This window comes from Peromyscus maniculatus, chromosome 14, assembly GCF_049852395.1.
Source record: "Peromyscus maniculatus bairdii isolate BWxNUB_F1_BW_parent chromosome 14, HU_Pman_BW_mat_3.1, whole genome shotgun sequence".
Taxonomy (NCBI): Eukaryota; Metazoa; Chordata; class Mammalia; order Rodentia; family Cricetidae; genus Peromyscus; species Peromyscus maniculatus.
Genome location: NC_134865.1, coordinates 31,710,832 through 31,737,183, shown reverse-complemented (window position 1 = coordinate 31,737,183; position 26,352 = coordinate 31,710,832). Strand labels below are relative to the sequence as shown.

The 26,352-nt window shown below is 40.4% G+C and overlaps 1 protein-coding gene across 2 annotated transcripts in view; it reads left to right on the top strand.

The window, feature by feature from the left end:
- The first annotated feature begins 15,029 nt into the window (after window positions 1-15,029).
- Window positions 15,030-26,352, top strand: part of Etv1 (ETS variant transcription factor 1) — a 90,601-nt gene continuing 79,278 nt past the window's right edge. Inside the window, exons 1-4 of one of the 2 annotated variants that reach the window (XM_076550748.1) lie at window positions 15,030-15,841; window positions 16,263-16,394; window positions 17,207-17,294; window positions 18,594-18,641. In XM_076550748.1, the coding sequence (XP_076406863.1) occupies window positions 16,350-16,394; window positions 17,207-17,294; window positions 18,594-18,641 (181 nt within the window). In that variant the 5' untranslated portion in view covers window positions 15,030-15,841; window positions 16,263-16,349. Of the gene's footprint in view, window positions 15,842-16,262; window positions 16,395-17,206; window positions 17,295-18,593; window positions 18,642-18,700; window positions 19,163-26,352 lie in introns of those variants that run through there. The other variant, XM_076550749.1, reaches the window with a different exon arrangement.

Here is a 26,352-nt window from a genome sequence, read left to right as displayed (position 1 = left end):
TTCTCAAAGGTCATGGTCACTTAGACATTAAAACATGGCTTGTTTCTATTTGAACATTCTTATTTGAAATATCGTTATATAAATGGAATATTGTTTCTGTTCCAGCAACTTCTAGAAAATTGTAGTTGTGCAAGACTTGTAGATAGATAGATAGATAGATAGATAGATAGATAGATAGATAGATAGATAGATAGATAAATAGATAAATGATAGATAGATAGATAATAGATAAATAGATAAATGATAGATAAATAGATAGATAGTTAGATTGATAGATAGACAGATAGATAGGTAGATGATAGATAGATAGATAAATACATAGATAGATAGATAGATAGATAGATAGATAGATAGATAGATAGATGATAGAGACAGAGAGAGGTAGATAAATACATAGATAGAGATAGATAGCTCATATCACCTCTGCTGACCTCAAACTTCCTATGTAGTTGAAGATGACCTTGACTTTCTGATTATCCTGTCCCCAGCCTTCCCTGTGCTGGGACTGAAAGCATGTATCACCTAGCATGATTTATGCAGTGCTAAGGATCAAATCCAGGTTTTCACACATGCTAGGCAGGCATTTTGCCAATTAAACTACATACCTAGTGCTGTGATGAAATTCTTGACTACCAGTGGACAAGAAACCAGGCTCCAAGGTGAGGAGGTTCTCTCTCTCTCTCTCTCTCTCTCTCTCTCTCTCTCTCTCTCTCTCTCTCTCTCTCTCTCTCTTAGCTTTTTGAGACAGGGTTTCTCTGTGTTGTTTTGGTGCTTGTCCTGGATCTCGCACTGTAGACCAGGCTGGCCTCAAACTCAAAGAGATCTGCCTGGCTCTGCCTCCCGATTGCTGGGAATAAAGGAGCGCACCACAGCCGCCCAGTGAGGTTTCTCTCTTATGTTCCCTAGACTTTCCCTTTCTATCTTGTGTCAGTAACCTCATGCCTTGTAGCTAAAGTTTTCCTGCCTTGCCCACAGTCAGGACAAATCTTTGTTACCCTCCAGTCCCATAGCTACTCAGACCCAACTAAGTAAACACAGAAACTTATATTGCTTACAAACTGTATGGCTGTGGCAGGCCTCTTGCTAACTGTTCTTGTAGCTTAAATAAATCCATTTCCATAAATCTATACCTTGCCACTTGGCTCGTGGCTTACCGGCATCTTCACATGTGGCTTTCCTGGCGACAGCTGCCAGTGACTCCTTCTGCCTTCCAGTTCTTTCTTTTCTCCTCTCTGTTAGTCCCACCTATACTTCCTGCCTAGCCACTGGTCAATCAGTGTTTTATTTATTGACCAATCAGAGCAACACATTTGCCATACAGAACATCCCACAGCAGTGCCTAGCCAACTCAAGCAAGGCACTGGCCTCAATTCTTAGAACTTAAATCATGTGTAAATAAAGGAGACTAAGAATATAAAACAAAAAACTAAGGAAATGAAGAGGACTTGGCATAAAATAGCAACAATTGTCATAATGCTGAGAGGTAAGATCTTAAGCAAACACATAAGTAAAACAGAATAGTATAGTCTGCATAGCATGAAGCATGTTTGATGTTTGTGTGGGTGTGCATGCATAGAGTGAGGAGGCCATTGGTGAATGGGGTGGTAGTCATGAAGCATGCCTGTGTGAGTGTGCATGCACACAGTAAGCAGGAACAGGATAGGAGTCTTCAGGTGCTGCTTACTTTTTTATTCATCTTTTAATGGGTTCTCTTGAAATTGTGGTTTGGATGTATTGTATGAAAGAAGAATATATTTTTAAACAACAACAAAAATTGTTCACACACACACACACACACACACACACACACACACACACACACGCACACACACTATGCTCGGTTACTGTCCTGAAGCTCACTTGGTCCCAAGAGCCTTCCTGGCTCTGTCTCCAGCGCTTGCATTACAGATATGCACACCGTGATCAGTGTTGTAATTGGTCTTAATAATAAAAATCAGATATCGGGGTAAATGCTGAAGGATCAGAGAAGTAAGGAACTAGCCACAGTGACTTCTTACATCTCCATCTCCTTAGTCCAAAAAGGGGCTGAGCTCCTGTCTCTGCCCTGCCTTATTACTTCTTCTCTCCACCCAACTATATCACTTCCTGTCTGTTGTCTATACAGAGTTCCAGACCTCTATGGTTAGCCAATGGCTAGCTCCACCCTCTGATCTTCAGGCAAGCATTATTTGCTAGAGCATAAACAAAACATCCCCACACAGTGTTGTTTAACATCACGCTCACATAGCTGGCACTTTACCAGTTGTGCTCTTTCCCAATCCCTGCACCACGCTGATGAATGCTAAAGAGAGAACTCAGCATGAGAATGTAAGTTGAAACTGCAGCACATGAAATTCCATTTTTAATACACAGAACTTCATCTTACAATGTCAAATCCATAAATGATATTGTATCTTGAAGCTCTATGTTTCCTTTACCCAAACAACTTTAAAAATGATCTGCCGTGGTAGTGCATGCCTGTAATCCCAGGACTCGGGGGATGAAGGCAGGAGGATTGGAGTTCAAGGCCAGCCTAGGCTGTACAGCAAATGTGAGACCAACCTGGATTCTGTGAGATCCTTTCTCTGAATGAAACAAATACACAGAAATGCATTTATCAACTGCTTCAACAACCATTTCATGTCTCTCTTTGGATGTTGCTCCAGAGTGATAGCGGTGTAAGCTGAATCTGGTAAAATCTCTGACCTGGAATCTAATAGCAGAAGAAACTTGTTCAGTATAGAACGCGCTGTGTCTCACACATTGAAAAAAAAAAGATTCTTTTGTCAGTTTGTATTACTGGGAAAATCAGAGTCCCCTCTTAGGATTCTCAGTCATGTTGATAAAGCGAATTGAGCAGAGACTCAGAAGAGAGCTCTAGAACAATTTTATTAGTGTTTAAAAGAAAAACGCTAGGTCAGCCAAGCTAGAAATCTTGACAGCTGCCCAAAGGAGGGAGATGGAGATGAGAAAGAGAGAAAACCATGCTAGTTAGAAGTAACTACATGGTGGACAAGCAGCCAGCTGATGGGCTTTGGAGAAGGAGTGAACAAGTCCACAGTACTGGAGAAAGCATACTTAGATTTTGGCCACAACCAAAAGAACAAGACAAAAGAAAGGGGTGGGATGGGGGAGGGAAGCCACCTTTCTGAAGACAGACAGACCTGTCAGAACTTCATGGGGGGACCTCAGAGATTCTGCTAAGAAGAAGTTTATAATCTCATTAAAGGGGTAAGTATTTCTCCCATCTCTTTCCATGTCTTTAGATGAATCAACTTTCCTGAGGAGTAGTCCCTTTGCCAGGTAACTGACCTGCCCAACAGAACAGCAACGGCATGCTTCTACCATGGATAGAGTATAGTCTTTTGACCAGAGTAATATCTTCCCCGTAATGGGTTTGGTAATTTGAATGTAATTGGCCCCCATGAGCTCATAGGGAGTGGCACTATAGGGAAGCATGGCCTTGCTGAAGGAAGCGAGTCACTGTGGGAGTAGGCTCTGAGGTCTCCTTTGCTTAAGCTTTGCGCAGTGTCACAGTTAACTTCCTGATCAAGATGTAGCCAGCACCATGTCTGCCTGCATCCTGCATGCCATCATGCTCCCCGCCGTGATGATAATGGACTGAACCGCTAAAACTGTAAGCTGACACCTCACTTAAATGTTTTCCTTTATAAGAATTGCAGTGGTCATCTGTAGACCCAAAGCTGCAGGATCTCCACAACACAGAGTGCCAGCAGGATGTCCAGGAAGAGTCCCAGTGGGGACCCAGCATTGAACTTGTAGTGGAGACCAGGGGCCTCAAACCAGACCAGTGATTCTTGCAACGATCACTTGCAAGTGGAGATGTATGGGCAAAGGGGTGTGTACAGTGTGACTAGTTAGCCGCCACACTGCAGCTTCCGTGATGAGATTTGTGATTCCTTCCCTTTTTTTCAGGTTTCTCATTTTATTGTCTTCATTTTTTTCTCTTTAATTTTGTTTTACACAGGGGGTGGTGCAGGGGCAGAGAGCAAAATAAAGGGACAAGGAATGAGTGAGATCAACATACATGATGTGAAAAATATATAGAATAAATAAATTTTATTTTAGAAAAAAAGAAGAGTTGCCGTGGTCATGGTGTCTCTTCACAGCAATAGAAACCCTAAGACAAAGGCCTTTCGATGACACTAAAAATGTGTAAAATGGCCACTGGTGTTTGTTTCGAGCTCCTTGGTCACTCCGACTTTGTCAAGTAGGCTGATAAGTATAAGACAGTAACGAGTGAAGTGACACGAGTGAAGTGACAGTGAGTCACTTGTAAGGTGAGGTTGGAAAGACTCCATTATGAGCTCTCTCTTTGGACTCACACAGGGGGCCAAATGGTGAGCAACCTTTCAGAGAAACCCACACTCAAAAATCTGAGGTTATGTGACCAACTGTCAATGAGAAACAGACTTGCCAATTACCACGAGCGAGATGATTGGCAAAGTTCCTAGCCCCTGATGATGGCAACAAAAATCTAACAATTTAGTTCAGTTTATGAGAAACAGGGTTTGGAGAAAAGAGAAACAGATTCTACCTTGCCTTGAACACGCTAAGGTCTCTAGTGACTTCCATGGATTAACATGTGACAGAATGCCTGAATTAGCAGAGTTGTCTTAGGGTTTCCATTGCCGTGAAGAGACACCATGGCCACAACAACTCTGATAAAGGAAAACATTTAACTGGGGTGGCTTACAAGTTCAGAGAGTCTGTCATTATCATTATGGCAGGATCTGATGGCATGCAGGCAGACATGGTGCTGGGGAAGGAGCTGAGAGTTCTACATCTTGATCCAAAGGCAACAGGAAGTGAACTGTACCTGTGGGGGTAGCTTGAACATAGGAGACCTCAAAGCTCACCCCACAGTGAAACACTTCCTTCAACAAGGTCATACCTCCTAATAGTGCCATTCCTTTCAGGGGAATTTTCTTTCAAACTACCACAAATGTTAATGGACAAAATTTTACCAACTTGGATATGAATGATTTAATTAGCTTTTTATTTACTAGTCGTGAACTCAGCGATGTTCAGTAGTCTAAGTGGAAAAAGGACATCAGTAGGTTGAAACCCATAGGCAACTTTTAGAAGCAGAAAAAATAAATAAATAAAGATTGGCCAGTAACAACAGATTGGTCATTTTTCTTATGAGGACACAAAAGACTCATTGCTGGGGAGGTGATCTGGGGATCTTCCAGATTGCTCATGAAATTACGTCTTAGAAATAAACTGCTTGGAGTTTGGTAAGAAATGTGGAGGCTCAGCATAAGTGATGCCACCATTTTTTAGGTCTGCTGTCTTTTCCTTAAGAGAGAAACACGACAGATATCCTGGAAGCTCCTTTGAGAGACATTTTTCTATTTTATGTCTCTGTTCTTACTTTAGGATCCTGATTCAGTGACATATGATATAGTAATGTATGTTGAGGAAAGTGCTTCCTGATTCTTAAGTCAAAGTAATGTGGTAACAATGAATATAGATTGACTGGAGCTTCTAAACTTCACATTAACCTATAACTCAAGAGTAGATAACACATGCCTTTCAAGTGCAGATAACTTGAGAATTAATAATTTAGAGTATTTTTGACCACAGATCAGGTACTGGAAGCTTAAATAAAATGGACAAGGTATTACTAAGTATGGATCCATGTATTAAAAGATAAGAGTAATTATGACATTGATGATGCTGATGAAAAACTAGGTGAATAAATGATACACTTCCATTTACAAGATTAAATTATCTAATAAACATTCCACATTATATCAGGAAAGAACCATTTATAGCTGTTTAATAAATGTCATGATCTCTTCCTCCATTTTAACTGATAGCATATTATTTTTAAGAATCTACAGGGTATAGTGTTGTATGGCTATACTCTCAGTACTCAGGAGGTGGGTATGGCAGGAGGGTCAGGAGTTCAAAACCAACCTCTACTACATAGGGAGTTCAACATCAGCTTGGGCTACACTGTAAAACCCTTTTTCAAAAATGAAATGAATAAAAGAAAGAGGGTGAAAAAACAGAGGGATGGAGGGAGGGAAGGGGAAAATGGGAGTGGGAGAAAGGGAGGGGAGGAGAGGGGGAAGGGAGAGGGAGATAGATCTGAGTAGATGTCAACAGGAGTAGTTGATAATGTGTGCATGCTCAAAAAATAATACCCATGTTTTAACTTGAAATGTAAATACCTGAAGAATTGGGGTCTTTTCTTGAAGGCCTTTCTGATAATATTGCCATTTTTATTAGCCCAGATGATGCCAGAAGCATCACATGTCAACCATCTTCCCTCAGAAAGATGCGCCTCCATTCATAAACAGCATTTTTCCAGGTAGACAATGTTGCTCCCAAATACAAATGATAAACCAACGAGCACTAATATTATTTGACTATTACTCCTTGTACCATTGATACAAGGAGTAATTGCAATCTGCAATCTAAAAGTGAACCAAGAACAAAACCCTGAGTTTTATTTAGAGCATGCCACACAGATACAAGGAAGATTTGTAGCTTTCTTTGATGTGCTCACATGAAATGCCTGTAGTCAAAGGGCTATTTTTAAACTTGAGAAGAAACTCGGGACAAAAGGAACATTTTAAATATAAAAGGGAATTCAGGAAGATCACAAAGAAGTAAAATCACTATTACAAAGTTCAAAGACACATTGTTCTTCAAATATCAAGAAGCTGACTTAAATATCATTGGTGACCCTTATTCAGGGGAGACTTTCTAGGGTTTAAGGAAGTGGTGGACACAAGGCCACTCTTTGCCCCCTTTTAGAGACTGTTTGGTTTTGGACCACTATTATGTTTTACTTTCTTGCAACCAAGTCTTCTGTTGTGCCAGCCTTTTGAATTTAGAAAGGAGATCTTAGCTGCAAGATAATGGGTGTGTAGCGACAGGCATCAAGTCAGCTAACCACCAAAGACAGGGAGAGGATGCTGAAGTGTCAATCCTCTGAGCAGCAGACAATCCTTTGTCTGTATTAGGAACCAAGAATTGGCCCCTGCATGGGCAGGAGCCAGAACTTCATTTTCATTGTGCGAGAATATCAGGCTGTTTCTGTGTCAAGGATAGTCCTGCCAACCCTCCACAAGATTGTATGGATAGATCTCAATGAAGAATTGCCTAGAGAAGAGATTTCCATTGTACTGTTAGAAAACTCTCCAAATGTACATGGGTGGCAACTTGGGTGGGACTCCTCTTCTGCTAGGCAATTCAGTTCCTTGGTTTATCTTGTCCTTGCAGAGATTTTGGGGAAAAAATCTTTATGTGCAATTTGTAAATGTGGAAACTGACACTTGGAGAGAAGTAATCTGACCTGTATTGGAGCTAAACTTCCTTCTAGTCAATGATTTGTGAATACTTTCTTTCCAGTACTCTGGTGTAGTGTGTGTGTGTGTGTGTGTGTGTGTGTGTGTGTGTGTGTGTGTGTATTTCTTTTCCCTCCAACTGGTATGCTCAGGAAAGCCATTTATTAGGAATATAAAAATCATAGGATTGCTTTAATGGGGGTTCATGAACATCTATTACAAGCCTTTCATTTAATAAATAAGAAATCAAAAGAGGCACTAGTGTGGCTGGGATGGTGAGTCATATACTTCAGACACTTTGTTGTTACACACATCAATATCGTATCTCTAGAGATCAGAGAATATATGTTTCTGTGCCAAAAAAGCAAAGGAGATAAACCTATACATTTGAGAAATACACTGAGCTCTGTATCACTTTTAAATCATAATTTTCCAATTATTAGAGCAAAGTTTTATTTCCCAGCTTTGTGGAAGTGAGAGTGAAAAATAAAAAAGGTGCATTCATTTAATGTACATAATGAATTTTACTTTCAATATTATGGTTGAAACCTGGGACATCAAACACATTAGCCAAGCGCCTCCAACTGAGGCGCATTCCCTGCCTCCTTCTCCTCTTCTTCCTCTTCCTTCTTCCTTCCAAACATTTTATTCATTCATTGTCATCATCATCATCATTTTTTTTATTTTGTTTGAGACAGGTTTCTCCGAGCAGCCCTAATTGCCCTGTCACCCATGCTGTAGATCAGGGTGACTTTAAACTCAGAGATCTGCATGCCTCTGCCTCACAAGTGCTGGGATTAAATGTGTGTGCCACCATGCCTGGCTCAACTTTTTTATATTGAATCAGTCTTACTAAGTGCCCACTGTAGCCTTGAAACAGCGATCTTTCTGCCTCAATTCCCAAATAGCCAGGATTACCGGTCTGCTCCATCAGATTTAATTTAGTTTTGATATGTATGTATAGTGTGAAATGATTGTTAAACCAAACTAACATAGCTATTAACTCATGTAGTTGCTATACAAACATACAAACGTACATACGTGTGTAGCCGTAAGTTTCTCTGGTCCTACCGGGCCCTGAGTTCCTGTGTTTCTCCAGTCTCACCCGGCCCCACAGTCCCTCAGCCACTTATACAGAGACTTATATTAATTACCAATTCTATGGCCTATTGGCTCAGGCTTCTCGCTAGCTAGCTCTTACAACTTAACTCAGCTCAATTCTATTAATCTGTGCATTGCCAGGTGGCTTCGTGGCCTACTTTCACATCTTGATTCTTCTGGTGGTGGCTTGCCGAGTCTGCCCGACTCTCCTTTCTTCTCCTCTCTCCCTAGTTGGAAGGTACCGCCTCACCTTATCCTGCATTGCCATAGGCCAATGCAGTTTTATTTATCAACCAATCAGAGCAACACATATTCACAGTGTACAGAAAGACATCACACAGCATACTTGCATGTATGCATCCCTTCATGTTAGGAACATTTGAAATCTGCCGTGAAAATCAAGGACAACATTGTTTTTCTTGACACAGAGATCTGGCTGTTTATTCTGACAGGTCTGCCCATCAGAGACTCCTGATTAGCTAGATGACAGGCATGCACTCTCATGCCAGCAAGAACAAACTTTTATCTTAGGCCATTTTCTATGCAGATATTTGGTCTTAGTTCTCTAACGGAGAGTTTTGATTTTATGTTTGCTTGGCTTGTGTGCTTTCACAACACCATCATCCACACAAGGCTTGGGCTATGTGCTCGGTTGTTTTTTGTCTACTTGACTCAAGCTAAGCTCATTTTAAGGAGGGAAGAAACTGAGGTTGACAAAATGCATCCATCAGATTGGCCTATAGGCAAGTCTGTAGAGCATATTCTTGATGGATGATTGATGTGGGTGTGGGAGGGCCCAGCCCAGAGTCCAGAGCACCACCTCTGGGCAGATGATCCTGTGTTCTATAAAAACAAAACAAAAAACAAACAAAAAAAAAAAACAAAAAACAAAAAACCGGCTGAATAAATCATGGAAAGGAAGCCAATAAGCTGTATTCTTCCGGGGCTTGTGCTTCACTTCCTGCCCCTGGATTTCCTGCTTTGAGTTCCTGCCCTAAATTTTCCTCATGATGGAATGTGCAAGCCAAACAAGTTGCTTTAAAAGTGTTTGTTTGTTTGTTTGAAGACTTCTTTATCTTTATGAGTGTTTTGTCTGCATGCATGTATATGCACCACCTGCATTCCTCATGTCCTTGGGCATTGGATTTCCTGGAAATGGAGTTATGTACAGTTGTAACTTGACATATGGGTTCAAGAAAGAGCCAAACTCTAGCCCTCAGCAAGAGCAGCACATGCTCCCAATCAATAAGCTATCACTCCAGTCCTTATCCCCAACCCCCCAAAACACATCATGTTGCTTTGGGTCATAGTCTTTACCACAGAAAAAGAGAGCAAAGCAGTCAAGGCCAGTATCTGAATTCTGTTTATGTTTTGGAGGAAGTCATTCAGAAACACACCATCTATTTATTAACTCATTCACTTGACAATATACACACAACTGCCCATATGTCTGCCACTAAGAACATTAGAGTTCTGTGTTCTGGGATACTTGATTGCATTGTGACACTCTGAGACTGTTAATAAAGTTAAACCTTGAATCAAGGGGTGGAATCCATAACTAATTTACTGGAAATAGCCATAGAGATTTTGGAGGACCCAGATAGAGAGGCACAGGAAGAGATAGGGAGGGGCTTGGAGAGGTTCTTGGCTTTTTTGATCTGGGAAATGTGGAGAGAGAGTGTCAGCTGGTTGTTCCTCTGGTGCTTTCTTGATCTATACAGTTTTTAACCAGTATCTGACTCCCAAGTGTTTATTAATAGAACAATTTAGGTAAATGCTTCAGTTCTGAGTAGTTTATCAGTGGATAGATGGTGACAAACGTTAACACAGAACACAGAGCTCAGAGAAACGCCCCTTAGAAATCAAGTAGTGCAGATCTCTTCAATGCTCCAGTGGTGTTCAGAACTAGATCTAGAAAAAATGTTTAAGAATATGTATGCTGTATATAGGTACATCTGTCTTTACTCACACTATCTTCTCTTTAAAAAACAAAATACATGGTACCATAGATTGTGTTCCCTGGTTTGTTTTCTTCACTACTTCTTTGAGAAGTAAGTCACAAAGACACTCGAAAACATAGAATGCACACATACAGCTAAAATCATGGGTGGCACATCAAAACAGAAATTACAGAAGTGCATAAGGACAAAACTGAGAGCCCATGTCCCTTCACAAGGAATGTTAGCTGCTTTAAATAGCCCTTCCTTTGGGTAGTTTCCACCCCAAACAAGTTATTTTCTGTAGGCGGAAGTTTCTGTTCTACAAGCCACTCCCAAGTAGCCGACACTGAGACTCAATATTACCTATAAATGCTTGGCTAACAGCTCAGGATCGTTACTAGCTAACTCTTCCATTTTAAATTATCCCACATTTCTCATCTATGCTTTGACATGTGGCTTGGCACCTCTTCTCAGTACTGCATGTCCATCTTGCTTCACAGAGATATATATTCATACAGTTTAAAGGAATATTCCACAATTTTCTGCTGTAAAACAACAGAATTAGAAGTTCTGGCCTGTTAAGTTTCAAACCCTGGCCAAAGGCTGAGGTGCCCAATTAGCATATCAAAGCCTTCTGGTCTCCAGGTTCTCTCAGCACCCCTCAGTTTCTATCTGTTAGAGAGTGTCTGTCATACCTCACCTTCTACCCTGAATGCTCCATCCCAAGGGTTCGGCTGTCCTTCCTTGAGGGGCTCTTCTCTATGTAATGCAGACATTTTCATTACTCACCCGTTTTTGTACCTTTGGCCTCCTGGCTACTGGACCTGGCCACTCTCTCCCCTCTCACTTCCCCTCACATTCTCTTTACATGACCCAGCTCGGTCTGGTCATGTCCACTCTGGACTCTCCCAGATGTCCCTGCCTTGGGCTATGCTCTCCCACAAATGCATAATAAATTTCCTCCTCCACCATACCTAGGGGCAGCCATGTCCTTCCTCTGTTTTGTGTTCCTTTTTTTTATTCATGGCCCAGTGTTATCAGTGTTTGATTTGCTTGCAGGGGTGCTGGTATGGGTTGTTAGATATAATTTGAATTTTAAATGTTGTCTGTGAATTCCCTGTGAAAGTCAATGTGTCAGTCAAGTAAAACATGTCTGTCTGACTGGCACACACCGAGAGCTTGTCCTTGGACCCCTGTAGAAATCAGCCCACGGTTCAGATCCCGGCACCCTAGCTGCAGCCCACAGTGCCCAAGACAGAATGCGTCCAGGAACCTGACTTCTTAAGGAGTTTCTTATGTAATCTCATTTGAGAACCAGGAAAATCACATAGAAAAAAGAAAAGAGAACAGATACTCACAATTGAATCCCAAAGCATGTTAAACCCATTGCTTTATTGGTGGGATTGGATTCCATCTAGAGTTTTTTTTTTTTTTTCCCTAATAAATACTTCTGTGGCTGTTGTGGAATTTTTCAAGTCAGGATTATTTTTGACTCTAGCTTAGGGTTTAGTAGGTAGTTCCCATTTTAAGGACCAGGAGATAATGTAAACTTACCTTTACCAAGTTACATAAAATCCAAGCTGCAGTGTATGTGACTTCCTTCACTCTGTCATCTACATTCCTAGGGATTAGGAGCCATTTTTTGACTGCATGGTGAACAGACTTTCAGTAGGTGACAAAGGCAGTGTCACTGGCAGGAGGACAATGTCTTCTACTCTGTCTTTCTTTGATACTGTTAACCGTCACCTCAAATTCCTGCTTCTCTTGTCAAGGACATCCCTGTGAGGTTATCAGCTATCTTTCAGCATGCTGCTAAGACACCATATTTCCCCTTGGGTTATTTTCACATTGCTCATAATTCTGTATAATGGTATACAGAATATCTTATCCTGATCTATTTGATGTAGTCCTGTTTAAAAAAAAAAAAAACTAGGTCATCAACAATTCACTTATATAGTATTTTAGTAAAACAAATTACAAAAATTGCTAGTTTACTTAATAATACAATTTTGAGGATTTTTTAAAATTTTAATTATTCTAGTAATTTTATTTTACTTACTTTTTTTTTCTCAGAGTGAGGGTATGTGTCTTTCTGTATCCTTGACTGGAACTGCTTTATAGACAAGGCTAGCCTCAAACTTGCCCCCATTCTCTTGTCTCTGTGTCCTGAGTGCTGGGATTACAGGCATGGGCACCCTGCCTGCATTCTTAAAAAAGCAGGACCACAACAGTTCATATTTTTCTAGACATTTTTTTAGAAATTAAATTACTTAACAATGTGCATTTTCAATGTCATAAGTCAGCTGTAGAAAAACCACTAATGTATATTATTTTACTTTATAAAATAGCAGCAAAGGAACCGTAAAGCTTTAAATAGCTTTATATGCAAGTTAAAAAAACTTTCAAAAAAAAAAAACAAACCCACAGGACTTGGACTTGGGGAGGGGGTGTGTTCTTTCAAGAGCTCTTATTTCAAAACCCAAATGGGATTTCAAAATACAAGTAAATAAATGTCAAAGCCTCTTGGCCTCTACGCTGCCATTCTATGTTTGAAATATTGCCAAAATGAAATTTTCCATTCAAGAAGGACTGAAGTGTACTAAACTGATTTAAAAAGACAGTCTCAAAAAGTGATGGAAACTTGAGCAACCCCAGAGTGCCTCTTCTTATGCATACAGCTGCTTCTGCAGACAGTTTTCATCTCTGTAACACAATCGAAAATTAAATTCTCAACCCTTTGGTTACCTTCTGCTATTGGATCTACTGGATCTATTGTTCTTTTCCTCAGTGACAAGCATAGACCATAACTAGGCGCCAGGCTAGCTAGTGTTTCATTCAGTAGCCAGGAGCAGAGCAAGCAAGAGAGAGAACGTCTCCTTGACTATGAAGCCAGAGAAAGCTTCGGTGAGACAGATGTCTGGTCACAAAAAAGCACACTCTTAGCTCGGAGGTTCAGTCTGCTTGGAGGAGCTGTCTAGAGAATGGCAGCTTAGTCACGTAAAAACGTCACTTTCAACCTCTGTCAGAGTCAGAGCTGCAAGGCGGAGATGTGGAGCCCCTGCAGCAGGATGGACCGTCCTAAGAGGTGACGGGGCCTGTGTAGGGTTGATGGACTTCGGAAGCCGGAACTAAAACTGCCAGTCATTGAAAACTTGGACTAAAAGAAGTTGGAGAGAACATCACACTGGGATAAATCAAAAGTAGAATTGTAAACAAAAGAACGTTAAGAGGAGAACGCTGAATACTGTCTGTAGAGACAGCTTGCACGCTTAAACAGCCTCTTGATGAAGAGCAAGCTTAAGTTGTTAGTCCTTTCTAAGCTTTCTCCCCACTCTTAGTTCTCTGTTCTTTTGCAGGATTTTCTGCAGGGCACCCCGAAATTATCCTCTGTGAGTGTTCTTTTTACCTGGACTTCGTTCTCCTTACTCTCTCAGACCCCTTAGACCCAAAGTCCTTTTCCTCACCTACTGTCATTTGTTACCAAGGGTGCATAGGGGAGGCAGTGACGAATAAAAACTTTTGTGCTGTTGGGAACTTGGGCCTTTGTTGTATCTTTTTCCTTGTCCTTCCACGCCCCTAACCACGTGACCCAGAGAGATTGGGATTTTTGTGAATGGAGCCGAAAGGTGGTTAAGGGGAAGGCACGGGCAACACCCCCTGCTCGAAAGTAGCCAATCCGCTGGCGGAGCGCTGCGGGGTCAGCAATAAACAACAATGGACTGGAAATCTACGGTTCCTCATTGGCTGCAGGGACAGACTCGCGGGGCCTTTGGAGAAGCTCCGCCCTCTCCCGGTTGCCCTGGATACCTGTCTGGTTCTGGCCTCCGAAAAGGGCTTTGGAAACTGTTGCTGTCTTGCCCGGGTTTGCAGGTCGGCTGGGTACCCGCGCTATTGTCCCCTGCTCTGGTTGCACCCCCACAAAGCAATCCAGAGCTTCCCGACTCCAGCTTCGCGGCGCTCCTAACGCAGCGGTCGCCCAGGCTCTGATGCAGCTCTCTCTCAAAGGGGACGAGAGGTGCTCGGACTAGTCTCCGGGCCAAGTATTGTGTGTGCCCTCGAAAACTACACTTTCCCCAAGAGGAAACGCAGAGTGTTTTGTCATAGACCTCGCTCTTCCTCGGCGGGTCTGGAGTGCCAGGCGCGCACGCTCCGGTTTGAAGGTCTCCACCACGTTCCATTTAAGGAAAGAAACTTTTCAGATAGAAATAGAGAACGGCAGCACGTTGTCAACGGGCGAAACAGCTGCTGGAAAAGTCCTCTAGTCACCAGCCTAGGTCGCCGCTAGGGTCTCGAGTGACTTTCAGCACCATGAGGCTCCGGGTCCCCTCCTCCCTCCCTCCTATCCCGGGTGGGACAGCAGCTGGGGGGCGCGGGGGGGGGACATCTGAGCTAAGCCCCGTGGGCAGGCGGCTTCAGAGATGTCCTTGCTTCCAAACGTCCCATCATTGTCCTTGTAACCCGAGCTCTCCCGCTCTGCCCTCCCCTCCTCGGTGGAGGAAGTGAAATCCTCAAGTACAGTAAGTGACACTCTCCGCCTCTCTGTATACATAACAAAAGCTCCGGAAACGGCGGGTCGGGGGTGGGTGGGTGGGGGACACATCTGAACTACCCAGTCCTCCCCCACCCCTCTGTGGCCTGCAGGAGCTTTCTTTTTCTTTTTTTTTTTTCTCAGCACCCGCCAGAGTGAATCTGATTTTTATACTTTCCTCGCCTTCGCTGCTCCGTACTCCTCCAGATCCTCCCTCCCGATACCACCTCTCCTAAGAAGCAGCTTCTCCCGCTTGCTTTCCTTACAGTATTTTTAAATCCTACGGACAAAAGGAGGTCGTTTGAGTTGAGAATGTATTTCTTTTAAAGGTCCAATAATCCCTATAGTGTTGGTTAGTGTTGAAAAATGAGAAAATAGCTTGGGCCGAAAGCTAGTGGGGAGCGAGGCTGGAGCGTGCGGTGGGCTCCGGGTCAGAGGTAGAGAAGAGGGATTAGGGACACTCGCTTTGTAGATCTGTACCTGAACCTCACGACAAGGCTTTAAGGACATCTGCCTAATAATGGATCAAACACGCTAGGATAGAGAACTGGTGGGCTCGGTACACTAGGTTTCACTATTCCCCGGGTCTTGACCAAACAGCGAGTTAGAAAGGTTTCCTTGGCGGCTTTTCTGGGTGCCGACCCTGCGCCTCCCCGCAGAGCGGTCACATAGGCAAGAGGGGCGCAGGAGACCCAAGGGAAGGGGCCGAAAGGCGCCTGATTGACAGCCCGAAATCTGATCTTGTGAAAGAGACGTGGAGCCAATGGGAGGCAGCGATCCATCAGTTTGGATTGGAGGCCCCTGGAGGAGAAGTAGAGGAAAAACCACCGAATTGAGCTCGGTCAGAGGCGCTTTCGGCTTCCAAGGGGAAGTGCTGGGCAATAATTAATGTTTTTATTAAATTTGGAGGGAATTTTTTGCAGCCGTTCGCCTAGCGTGGCCTTCAGGTGGGTCTTTCCAACAACTTTTTATGTCTCTCCAGATAATTGCATGGTTGTGGGTTGCAAAAACTATCCTTATGAAAGAGGTGTCTCTTTCTCTTTAGTCCCGTTAGGTGAAAAGCAAGTCTCGTTGATCGCCATTGCTAGTTTTGCACACGTTTGCGAATCAGAGCTGCCTGGGATACACTGACTGAGCAGGGAACGTCCAGAGTGTAAATAAATACACTGCCTCTTGTTAGGATTTTTTGATACGACCGAAAATATGTAAATTGTGAACTCTCTTAGCTCTCTTTGGATCCAGGTGAAGAAGGCGGCGTAGGGGAGGGTTATTTTTGTGAATGGGACTGTCGAGGGCAATTAGCTATGCAAATGCAAGAGCTTCATTCATGATTTTTTAAAGCCTAAAAGCCATCTTGTTCCCCTCTAGGTTGATAGAAGTCCAGATCCCGAGGAAATCTCCAGCTAAATGCTCAGAATCTAAAACACTGAGCTAATATTTGCGAAGAGCAGCAAAATGGATGGATTTTATGACCAGCAAGTGCCTTACGTGGTCACCAACGTGAGTGATCAGTTCGAAAGTTGCTGTTTATAAACTTGACTCGGACGGGGGTGGGGAGAGCGAGAGATGCGAAGGGAGGGGGCAGGGGTTGGGACTGCAGACACTTTATCTGCTTTGTTGCCACTGTAGGGCGACTCTGCTTCTTGAAGACCCATCTACAAAATGAGCTTACCTTTGAGTGATTTGGATAAGGCATAGTTTTGTTTTCAGACCCCTTCTGGTCAAAGTGCCCACGATGAGTGGAAGCGGAGACGACGGAGGGCAGCTGCAGCTGTACTCAAAGTTTGTGGCTGGGTTTGTCTGCCACATTGAAAAGAACGAAGTTGAGACAAATGCTGACACTTTTTGTTTACATGGGGTGTCTTGGGGCGGGGGTTGCTTTTCTCCCCTCTCATTTCCTCGCTTTTTCAGTTTTCCATTCTTTGGGCTTCTCTTACTGCGGGTGGGGGTGTTGTCTGAGAGAGAATGGAATCACCGTTTTAATCTAGAGTTGATTTAGTAAAAAACAAAAAAAGCATTAAGTGTTCTAGCTTAATGTTTCGATGCTGAGATTACATGTAACTATGACGAGAATGAGCAGGAGTGTTGGGTCTGCCCTGGGAAGCCACTCACCTTTGCTGTTGAACTCTCAGCCTGGGCTTTCACCGTCCAAGTCCCACAATACATATTGGAGTTCTCCTATGAACGCCAATATTTTTTTTTTCTACTCAGAGAGAGGATCCAGTAGGCTTATGTTATGTATGCATGGTTTTTTTTTTCATGTGTGACATCTGAGGTTTATGTTTTAAAGGATTTTATCTTTCCCTTTGTAGAGTCAGCGTGGGAGAAATTGTAACGAGAAACCAACAAATGTCAGGAAAAGAAAATTCATTAACAGAGATCTGGCTCATGATTCAGAAGGTGAGGTTTGACTCTGAGCTGAACCCCTCTCTTACTGATACCCTCCAAAGAAGAGGCCCATTTCAATCTCATCTAAAAAATAACAAACATTGAAACTCCTGAATTTAACATGGACTTGACACGCAATCATTCCCACACTGAGTTTGCCTTGGAGACTATTTTATGGTCTGGTCACAAACTAATGAAAGAAGGAAATTAACACCTAACAGTGACCTTCTTTTAAACATTATTTCGTGTTTGTTCTTGTCCATATGGCATATAACTGTTAATCCCCTACACTGAGGTAACAATTGAAAACTATCTAACAGCCTGGGACAAAGTAAGCAGCTATGCACACTGCTTACGTTTTTCTTTCAACTTTATTACAAGTTAAACAATATAAATGAAGCCATATACTACTGTTGAAATTTTATGAGTGAGCTTGATGACTATATTGTGAAGTCATAACATCTTGTTAATAGGCCTTGAAGTGTTCATTAGATCAAACTTCAGGCTTAATGAGTAGTTATTATATTATTTGGTAAATGAGGCTTCAGATTCTTCTATAAACTGTTGGTAAAAGGTCAATATATTAGGAATTATTTCAATTCTGTGCGGCATTCATACCGGACTGAAGAAACTTAGACTCAGTTACCAAAGTTCAGTTCGAATTTAAATTAAGTATACTTAATTCTGAAACTTAATCAAATTTCCATTCTTATTAGATACCTCCCTCCCTACAAGCCCACCCCACACCCCAAATGCCAGAATACAGTTTGGAACTGATAATAAAGCAAAGCCAGGGCACTGTCTGTCTTCGACTTTTGTAAGTCTGCTAATGCAGAAGTTTTTCTTTAAATGCCTGGATATGAAGTTTCCCCTGTTAGTGTCGAGGCATTGGGCTGGAAAATATAACTTGGGAGTTGACTCAAGCTCTGTTGGGACTTTGTTTATAAACTTAGAAGATGTTTTGTCTCTCTAATCTTTACCCTGGTCCTATTTTAGCAAGAGTTAAGTGTACTTAGATAATCTTTAGTTCAACACCTGGGTGAACTTTAGTGCATGCGTGTTTTTCATTCTCTCTGAGCTTACTTCTTAATTACTTGTTAAAGAGAAAAAAGATAATTGATATTATTTAGTTGTCTAAAGAGATCTCCTAAGTATCACCTAATCGATGTCATAAGTAAGCAGGATTATTCACTCAGCGATGACTCCTGTGTTCAGTTGATGTTGTCCTGAATGCCAGCATCATGACAAACGTTTTCAGTTAATGAAGACTGCAGACTGTTGAGTCTTATGTGTCTTTTCCTTGCTTTTTAGAACTCTTTCAGGATCTGAGTCAGTTACAAGAAACATGGCTTGCTGAAGGTAAGGCAAAAAAAAAAAAATGTTTTAAAGGGGAAAAGCAGCTCTAGAAGGGGATGGAGGGAATCCTGAACTTGCTGCCTTAATGTTCAACCCAATTAATTGAGCTCTAAAAGAGCCACCTCATGTGTCATGAATACATTAGAGCCTCTGATGAGCTTGTCTTTGGGGACTCTGGGGCTGCACTACCCAGTGTCATCACAAATTACCAGGAGAAATTGCTTCCAGCTCACAATCACATCTGCTTTTGGCAAGAACTAATGCACCAAGACTTCAGGTTCTAAGTCTCTGTTCAGATTTTAATTGCAATTGATCAGGTTTATATTATTGTACCTCGAGAGACCTCGAGCCAGAACCGGCTGGCTTGCTGTTTCCTTTAGAGCAGCGCATATGATTATTTGGTGTTCTGGTGGAGGACTTCTCTGATGGCAGAAATTAGTTTCTCTGGGCTCATCAGGACGGGATGCTTCAAGATTTAAGTGCAGGTGTCTTCTTCCCTCCGTGTTCACAGCACAGAACCTTAGGTGTGTATCTCACAGTTAGGAAATCTGTGGGTTTAAAGCCAATCTTTTAGTGGGAGTTGAAGATTTTAAAATTGTTTTGTGTGTTGTGATGCATGTAATGTTTGTCGAAGTTTGACTTTTGATGTCTTGTCACTTTTATTAGGATTTAATGTGGAGACATTTAATGGCATTTTGGATTTAAAAAAAAATCCACACAACAACCTATTATATCTTTTATTGTGTGCAACTTTGTTTATTGGGACAATGAGATGTGACTTAGTAAAGCTTGACATATGTTCAGATATGCTTAAGGTAGAAGGATTTTTGTTGGTATCTACAATTTTAATATTTTCTTTTGGAATTGCCATGTTTGTGAGATGTTATTTTATTATTTTGTGTGTGTGTGTGTGTGTGTGTGTGTGTGTGTGTAATGAGAAAGTTGCTGATATTTAAATATTTAGTATATTTTGTTAAATATTTAGTATATTATGGTACATATATATGTATATATACTTTCTGTGGGGAATCTGACTCTGGCAACCGATTTTCAAGATGGTTTAAAGTGAACGGGAGAGTCTCCACATGGGACCCAGGACTGCTGGAGCTGCTCTGAGGTAGACAGATGAGCTTTTAGCTATGGTCTTGTGTGCAGTTGATCAAGTTGCTCTTAGCATGTAAACAAGTTTCTTTGTCTTGCTGATAATTCTAGTTCTTCAGAAGGCTTTTACAATCTTAAATGATTCAAAATCATTTAAGTTAAATAGCTCTTAATTATCCTTTGAAAGAGGGATTGCATTTATATGTTAATGAATGGTAAGTATTAGTTAAAGTTTTGTTTTTTAAATTTAAGGTCATTTTTGCTTGTCTTTAAGTGAAACTTACTGCAATAGATTACTTAGTATTGCAACATAAACCATGTATTGAAACAGCTAATTCATGAAAAATCGCAGAGGCTCTTGCATTCACTTTTATATGTCGGGTTTGCCAAGCTGAAAGTTATTTAGAATTTTGTTTATTCAAGAATTTACTTGCTTATCCAAAATAAGTTATCATACTTACCTTAATTGTTGTGGGTGATTTATTGGTTCTTAAGATGTTTAGATTTGAAAACTGAATCCAAGTCAGTGCACTGGCTGGCAGATTTTGAATGTGCATAGCAGCTGTTTCTGGAATTTTAAAATGTGGATCTGTGGCAGACTTTTATCATTTTCAGTACATTTTCTTTCTTTCATTTTTCACTTATCCCTTGTTTTATTTGTGTCTTAGACTTCAGATAAGAGAGTTGAATAATTTATCCGAGTTTGTCTTTTAAAACAGTATGGAATATTCTTATCTCTTTATTACCTGCAAATCAGCTCTGAAGACTTATCTTTATAAAAAGTAAACCTAGATAAGGACTAATGTATTTGGAGCAACCTGGGCTTTTACTTAGAAAAGAATTCGTAAGCTTAATTAAATTCAGAAATTAAGTTGGAGGTTTTTTATTGACTACCCAGGTGTGCTACTATTTACAAACTGCATTTTAGAATAATATAAACATTTTCAAAGTAGTTACATTAATTTATCCAGTTATGATGTAAGCAAAATTTATTAAGATAATTTTTAAAAATCTAATAATAAGGTTTCTTTAGTGTTAATAGAATACACATTTATTTTTAGTCCTTAGCAATTAAATATAATTATTGTGCACATATATTTTAATTTGGCTTATCTTACAACTTGAACAATAAGAGATTTCCAAAATTAGACTATTTAATTTGTTGCTAGTTTTGTTCATTTCTGCTCTGCTGGACAGGCAGATATTGATGGATTACCTAACTGGCAAACTATAAACTTATTTCTTTTCTTAACATTCCATAGCTAAGGAAATGATCATAGAATTTTAAGGCATTTTGATCTCTTAAAAAGACATCATTGGCAATTTACCAAGTTTCTCCCATGAGTTGGAATCCCTCTGGAAAGTCTAACAGGTCTCTAAAAGTCTTTTCAGACATGAGAATCCAGTTTGCTACAAAGTGTCATATGATAATCACATTAAAAAAAAAAAAAACCCTCAAAGTCCCTAGATAGAAATGATGCATCTTAGAATTCTGAATTTTTTCCTGTAAGAATTTTTATAAATTATACACAGTATAACATATTGATTAGTCATGAGTAAATTCTTGTAGGTTATGAAATATGTTTGATCTCTGAAGAACAGTTGAGGTAGATAAGACAGGACTCTCAGAGGATAATGATAGAGTTTGTGTATTCAATCTACTACAGTCCTCTCTAAAAAATATAATTGCATTCTTCCCTGCAGCTTCATCCACACGCAGAAATCTAAAACATGTTTATAGGATGCAGCTTCACATTATAAGCACTTTCCTAGCACTAATGCTGCAATTGAAAGGCTTATAATAAACATAACACAACGCAAAAGAATGTTTTCAATGACCACAGTACCAGATAAAGGAATAGAGACTACACTTGTTTTAAATGTTACCTTAGCAGCTTTATATTGGACGTCACTATGGACAATTCTTTATTGATTCTCAGTCCTTTGAATTAGATTGCTACTGACAGGCAATTGGAATTATTTGATCCCTTGAAATAACTAGTTCAAATATCACTCCTATCAACATCGTGGCAACTTTTTGTTCTTAACTTGTTTTGAAAGCTATATATAGTTAAGTGCTGTCCAAAACTTTTTATTTGGGGAACAGAAGCAGAAGGGAGTAAGAGACAAGTCCAAGAAGCATTGCCTATTTCTACAAGTGTTCTGTCAGCATTTACCGACTAACACAACTTACAGGAAAACAATGTATTTCAGCATACGGTGTATGTGAAACATGACTACTTTTGTCCTATTTTCTTGTGGTCTTTGTGTCTTGAGATTCTCTGTGATGAGTGAGCTTGAGGAGAAAGTCACCAGTGGTGATTCACCACCACCAGGGAAAAAGGCTTTCAGTGACACAGTGAAGCCAAGTTTCAGGGCGCAGTTACAGCTACACCTTAGAGTTTTATCACTAAAAACAGTGTTCCACACCAAACTTCATTATTATCTCATACAAATAAGGAGATCGCCTTTTGATTTTATGAAATTGTCAAATAATGGTCACGTTGGCCTAGAAATAGAGACGGACTACATTTTCCTCAGTTTGGCTTCTTTTACAAAATTTATGTCCAAACTATGTCTTTATGATACTTACTGGGAATATGAGTTGCTGTTATTCTCTACATGTGACCTCCACTGTACACATTACTCTTGAGGCACTCAATTTGATTGTTCAAACACTCTACTTTAAAAAGAAAGTAGAACACAACATTGGCATTGGATATGCTCATATTTCTTTTTATTTGGTGCAGTTTTTATAGCTTTAGTATTTTATACGATTATCTAAAATAGGATCTGATAGTTCAGCATTAAGGAAGTCCATACAGGTTCTTGGAATTGGATGGGAGATGATTCGTGTGTGTGTGTGTGTGTGTGTGTGTGTGTGGTGTGTTAGAGTAGTGGCTGCTACCATGGCCCTGTTTTGTTGCACCAGAAAGCTCTATCAGATGTGAAAGAACCCTCAGTGGGAGTAAAGGCAGCAGGTAGAATGAATGCATTTTACTTCTAAATATCCACTGGAAGAATGCAAATGTAGCTCATCTGTGATCTACTTACAAAAGAAGAGAACTTATTTTTAAATAGAAAAATTTGATTTGGTGGAGCAGAGTATAGGGTTTTTAGAAAGTGCTGACATGTGAAATGGTGCTGAACTTTTCCAGTTGAGTTGCAGAGAATGTGTAATATGTTGCATGTTGCAGTGCAACTTTATTTCTTTGATTTATGTACAATTTTGTAATTAAAAACAAGAAGAATGATAGAGTCAGGCCTGTGTGGAAGTAGAGGGAGAAGATCTGACTGCAGACTGCCGCTGCCTGGCTCCGGGCTTCCCTTTTCAGTTTTTAAGCCACTGAAGGTCAGTTTAGTTAGAAACTGCAGCTGACTTGAGACCTTCCTGTTTTCCTGCATACATAAAGAGTGTGTCCAGCATTAAAGGACTTTCTGTCTAGGGAAGTGCCCTCCCCTTTCTACTTAAATATGTTTATATTTCTGCACTAATTAATGCTTTTACTTTGCAATCATTTTAATGTTAAAACCGGATGTGGTATAAAACTAGGCTTAGTGGATGCATGATTATTTTGTTCCATGGACTGAAGCCTCATTTTAGGATTAGAAGGAGTACCACAGTGCAAATGTTGACTTTCTTGTTTTACTGAAAATAAAATTTAAATTTCTTCAGATAAATTTGCTCCTAAACTCTGGATCTGAATGCTACAAACCTCAGCAATAATATGTTACATTCTTATGACTCAAAACTTGAATGACAGACAAGTGAAAAAAAAAAGTCCATGTGTTTTTTTTATCACTGGTATTATTTTGCTACTGAGAATCAAACTTAGGGCTTCCCACATGCTCAGCAAGTGTCTTATCACTTCTGGTACCTCTACCCCTTTGAGTGGCTCTTCCTTTTCCCCTCCCCCGCCTCTCCTCTCCTCCTTTCTCTTTCCTCCTTCCTTCGTCACCTTTCCTTATTGTCCACTTTCTTTCCTAAGTTTTGTACATCCATGGTTTTGGACCAAGGTACCCCGTAAAATATGATGGATGAAATAAGTGTGTGTACGTCTTGTGTTCTTGTCTCCCTCCCGTCCCCTCTCTCTCTGTCACTTATTTTAATGTGTTTCCTAATGGATCTGTTTGAGACAGAGCAATAAAATCGGTGTTTACGCAGAGCAAGTTCAGCTTACTTGCTTTAGTTCTGTGGAAGGGTGTGACATGGAACGATTGCGGTTGGGCCACATGGTTCACGCTGGACTGTGTTTTTGTGAATGGAGGCAGAAATCCAGTTCTGCCTGCTTGTCTTGAGGAAATGCTGAGGAGATCAGCTGTCTCATTCACGGGTAGAAAGAATGAGTCATACATCTTCCGCCTTGTTTGGCTCCAGGTCATTGTTACAGTGGATAGAACTGGTTTTAATTAAATATTAACCCCTTTAATACTTGACATTTGTTTCATTTGTAATTTTCCCAACTCCCTCCACCCTCGTTGGCTTTAAAAGAAAACTCATCAGACAGCTGTTTGTAGGAATAAGAGGGTTTTTACTTGCCTGCAGCTAAAGTTGAAAAAATTTTAAACGTTCACCATTTCTTAAGCAATGAATATTGTTTTATTTAAAAGTTGGAAATCGGCATAAAGTAAAAGCAAGCTGTATTTAAAACTGCTCTTCCCCTGGGCACTGATGCTTAAGAACCAATAGTAAAGTCTGAAAGTAGGGCATTGATTCTGTGACATTTTGGTTGCGATTAATACTTTTATGAATCTCTTTCCTACAGTGCTGCTGTGCAGAAGCAGGAAAGAGCATTAAAGAGCAGCATTGGATAGGAAGCTAGAGAAGGCCAAAAGCTGAGAGTGTGGCTACTATCCCTTTAAAGCAAAGATTCAGAGACTCAATCGCAACTGGTCCATTAATGTGCAATGAACTGATAGAGTTGCTTCAGCTATTACCAATAAAATCTACGTGCTCAGTGTTCATGAAAGCCTTTTACTGCTCTTGGCTATATATTTTCTCCCCTTCTCCATTCTTTTCTTCTCCTTCCTCTTTTATTACATTGTGTACTGAAACATTTTCATTCTCCAAAGACAATCACTTCAAGCATAGCTTAGACTAGACAGTAATGTAATAATAAAAACATTTAAAAATAATTAGATTGGCTTATATTGTTAATTTTCAACTTTGGGTTTGGTATGGCTTGCAACAATATTTCAGGCAGCTGTAGTCTGCTCCTTCATAGAATTTTTGTGAATTAAGGAAGAAAATACATGATACAAGAGTGATGATACTGTGTCATAGTTTCCTTGCCCAAATCCAAATTGTGTTTTTAGTTAAACGCTTTCCTTTTACTCCAGCTTGAAGTTGGAGGTAGACTTAAGCCTTTGTCTATTTCAGTAACGTGCTGTTTCGTTCAGTCTATTCAGTTTCTTAAGATTAGCTTCTGTGAAAATGTGAGTCATATGTTTTTTGTTAAAATTCTGTAATATGTTCAAGCATAAGTGTGAAGTACTTATTCAGTATGCTAAGGAGTTAGAACAGAAATAGCATCCTTCATCCTTACTCTTTTTACAAATTGTTAGTATGGAGCTATTTTCTCTGTACTGTGAGATACACCTTCTAGATTCTCCTGTCCCTTACGTATTTCCGCTAGCCCCATGCATAGGCCAACAACCAGCACATACCACACACCCACTGGGGCCTTTCATGCCGCTCCTCATGTGATCTGTTCTATGGAGCTGCAGCTCTATCCTGCGAAGCTGAGGAAAAGGTCTGTCTGAGCATATCCATGCAAGCATATTACATTGCGAATAACTCACTACCTGTTTTCAACCATTCCTATAAACAAGCATTAGATTTTCATTAGATTATTGTAAATGATATTTTATTTTATTTTATTTAGTTTATTTGTCTGCTTTGTGCCACTACACTGGAATGAAGGTTGACTTTAAATAAAAAATGATGTCATTATTTTATGTGTGTGAATACTGTGGCTGCAAGTATGTCTGTGCACCATGTGTGTGCCTGGTTCCCATGGAGATCGGGTCCCCTGCAACTGGAATTGTACATGGTGTGAGCCACCATGTGGGGTGCTAGGTGCTGGGAATCGAACATGGGTCCTCTGAAAAAGCAGCAAGAGGTCTTAACCACTTAGCCATCTCTCTGGCCCCAAATGTTAGCTTTTTAAAAGCATATTTTGTACCTCAATTTTTATATCTGTTTTGCTTTTTGTTTTTTGTTTTTGGTTACTCTGGGTAGCCCTGGATGTCCTGGAACTTACTCTGTAGACCAAGAGAGCCTCAAACTCAGAAATCCACCTGCCTTTGTTTCTCATGTGCTGGGACTGAAGGTGTGTGTCACCACACCTGGCCTGTGTTTGTTTAGCTAATAATTTAGAGGAAAAATTAAAATATGGATATATTTTATAAAAGGTCAGTATTTGATTATTTATTTGCTATTATTAAATATATTAAAACATTTGTAATTATTTTATATGTAAAAAGACATTATAAAATACATTTCTTCATGTGTAATTCATCAATCTGAGCAGAAAGTCAAAAACTATGTTGTCAGTAGCAAAAATTCTTTGTTAACAGCTAAGAGAATGCTAATTCAACCCCCTTTTTCTCC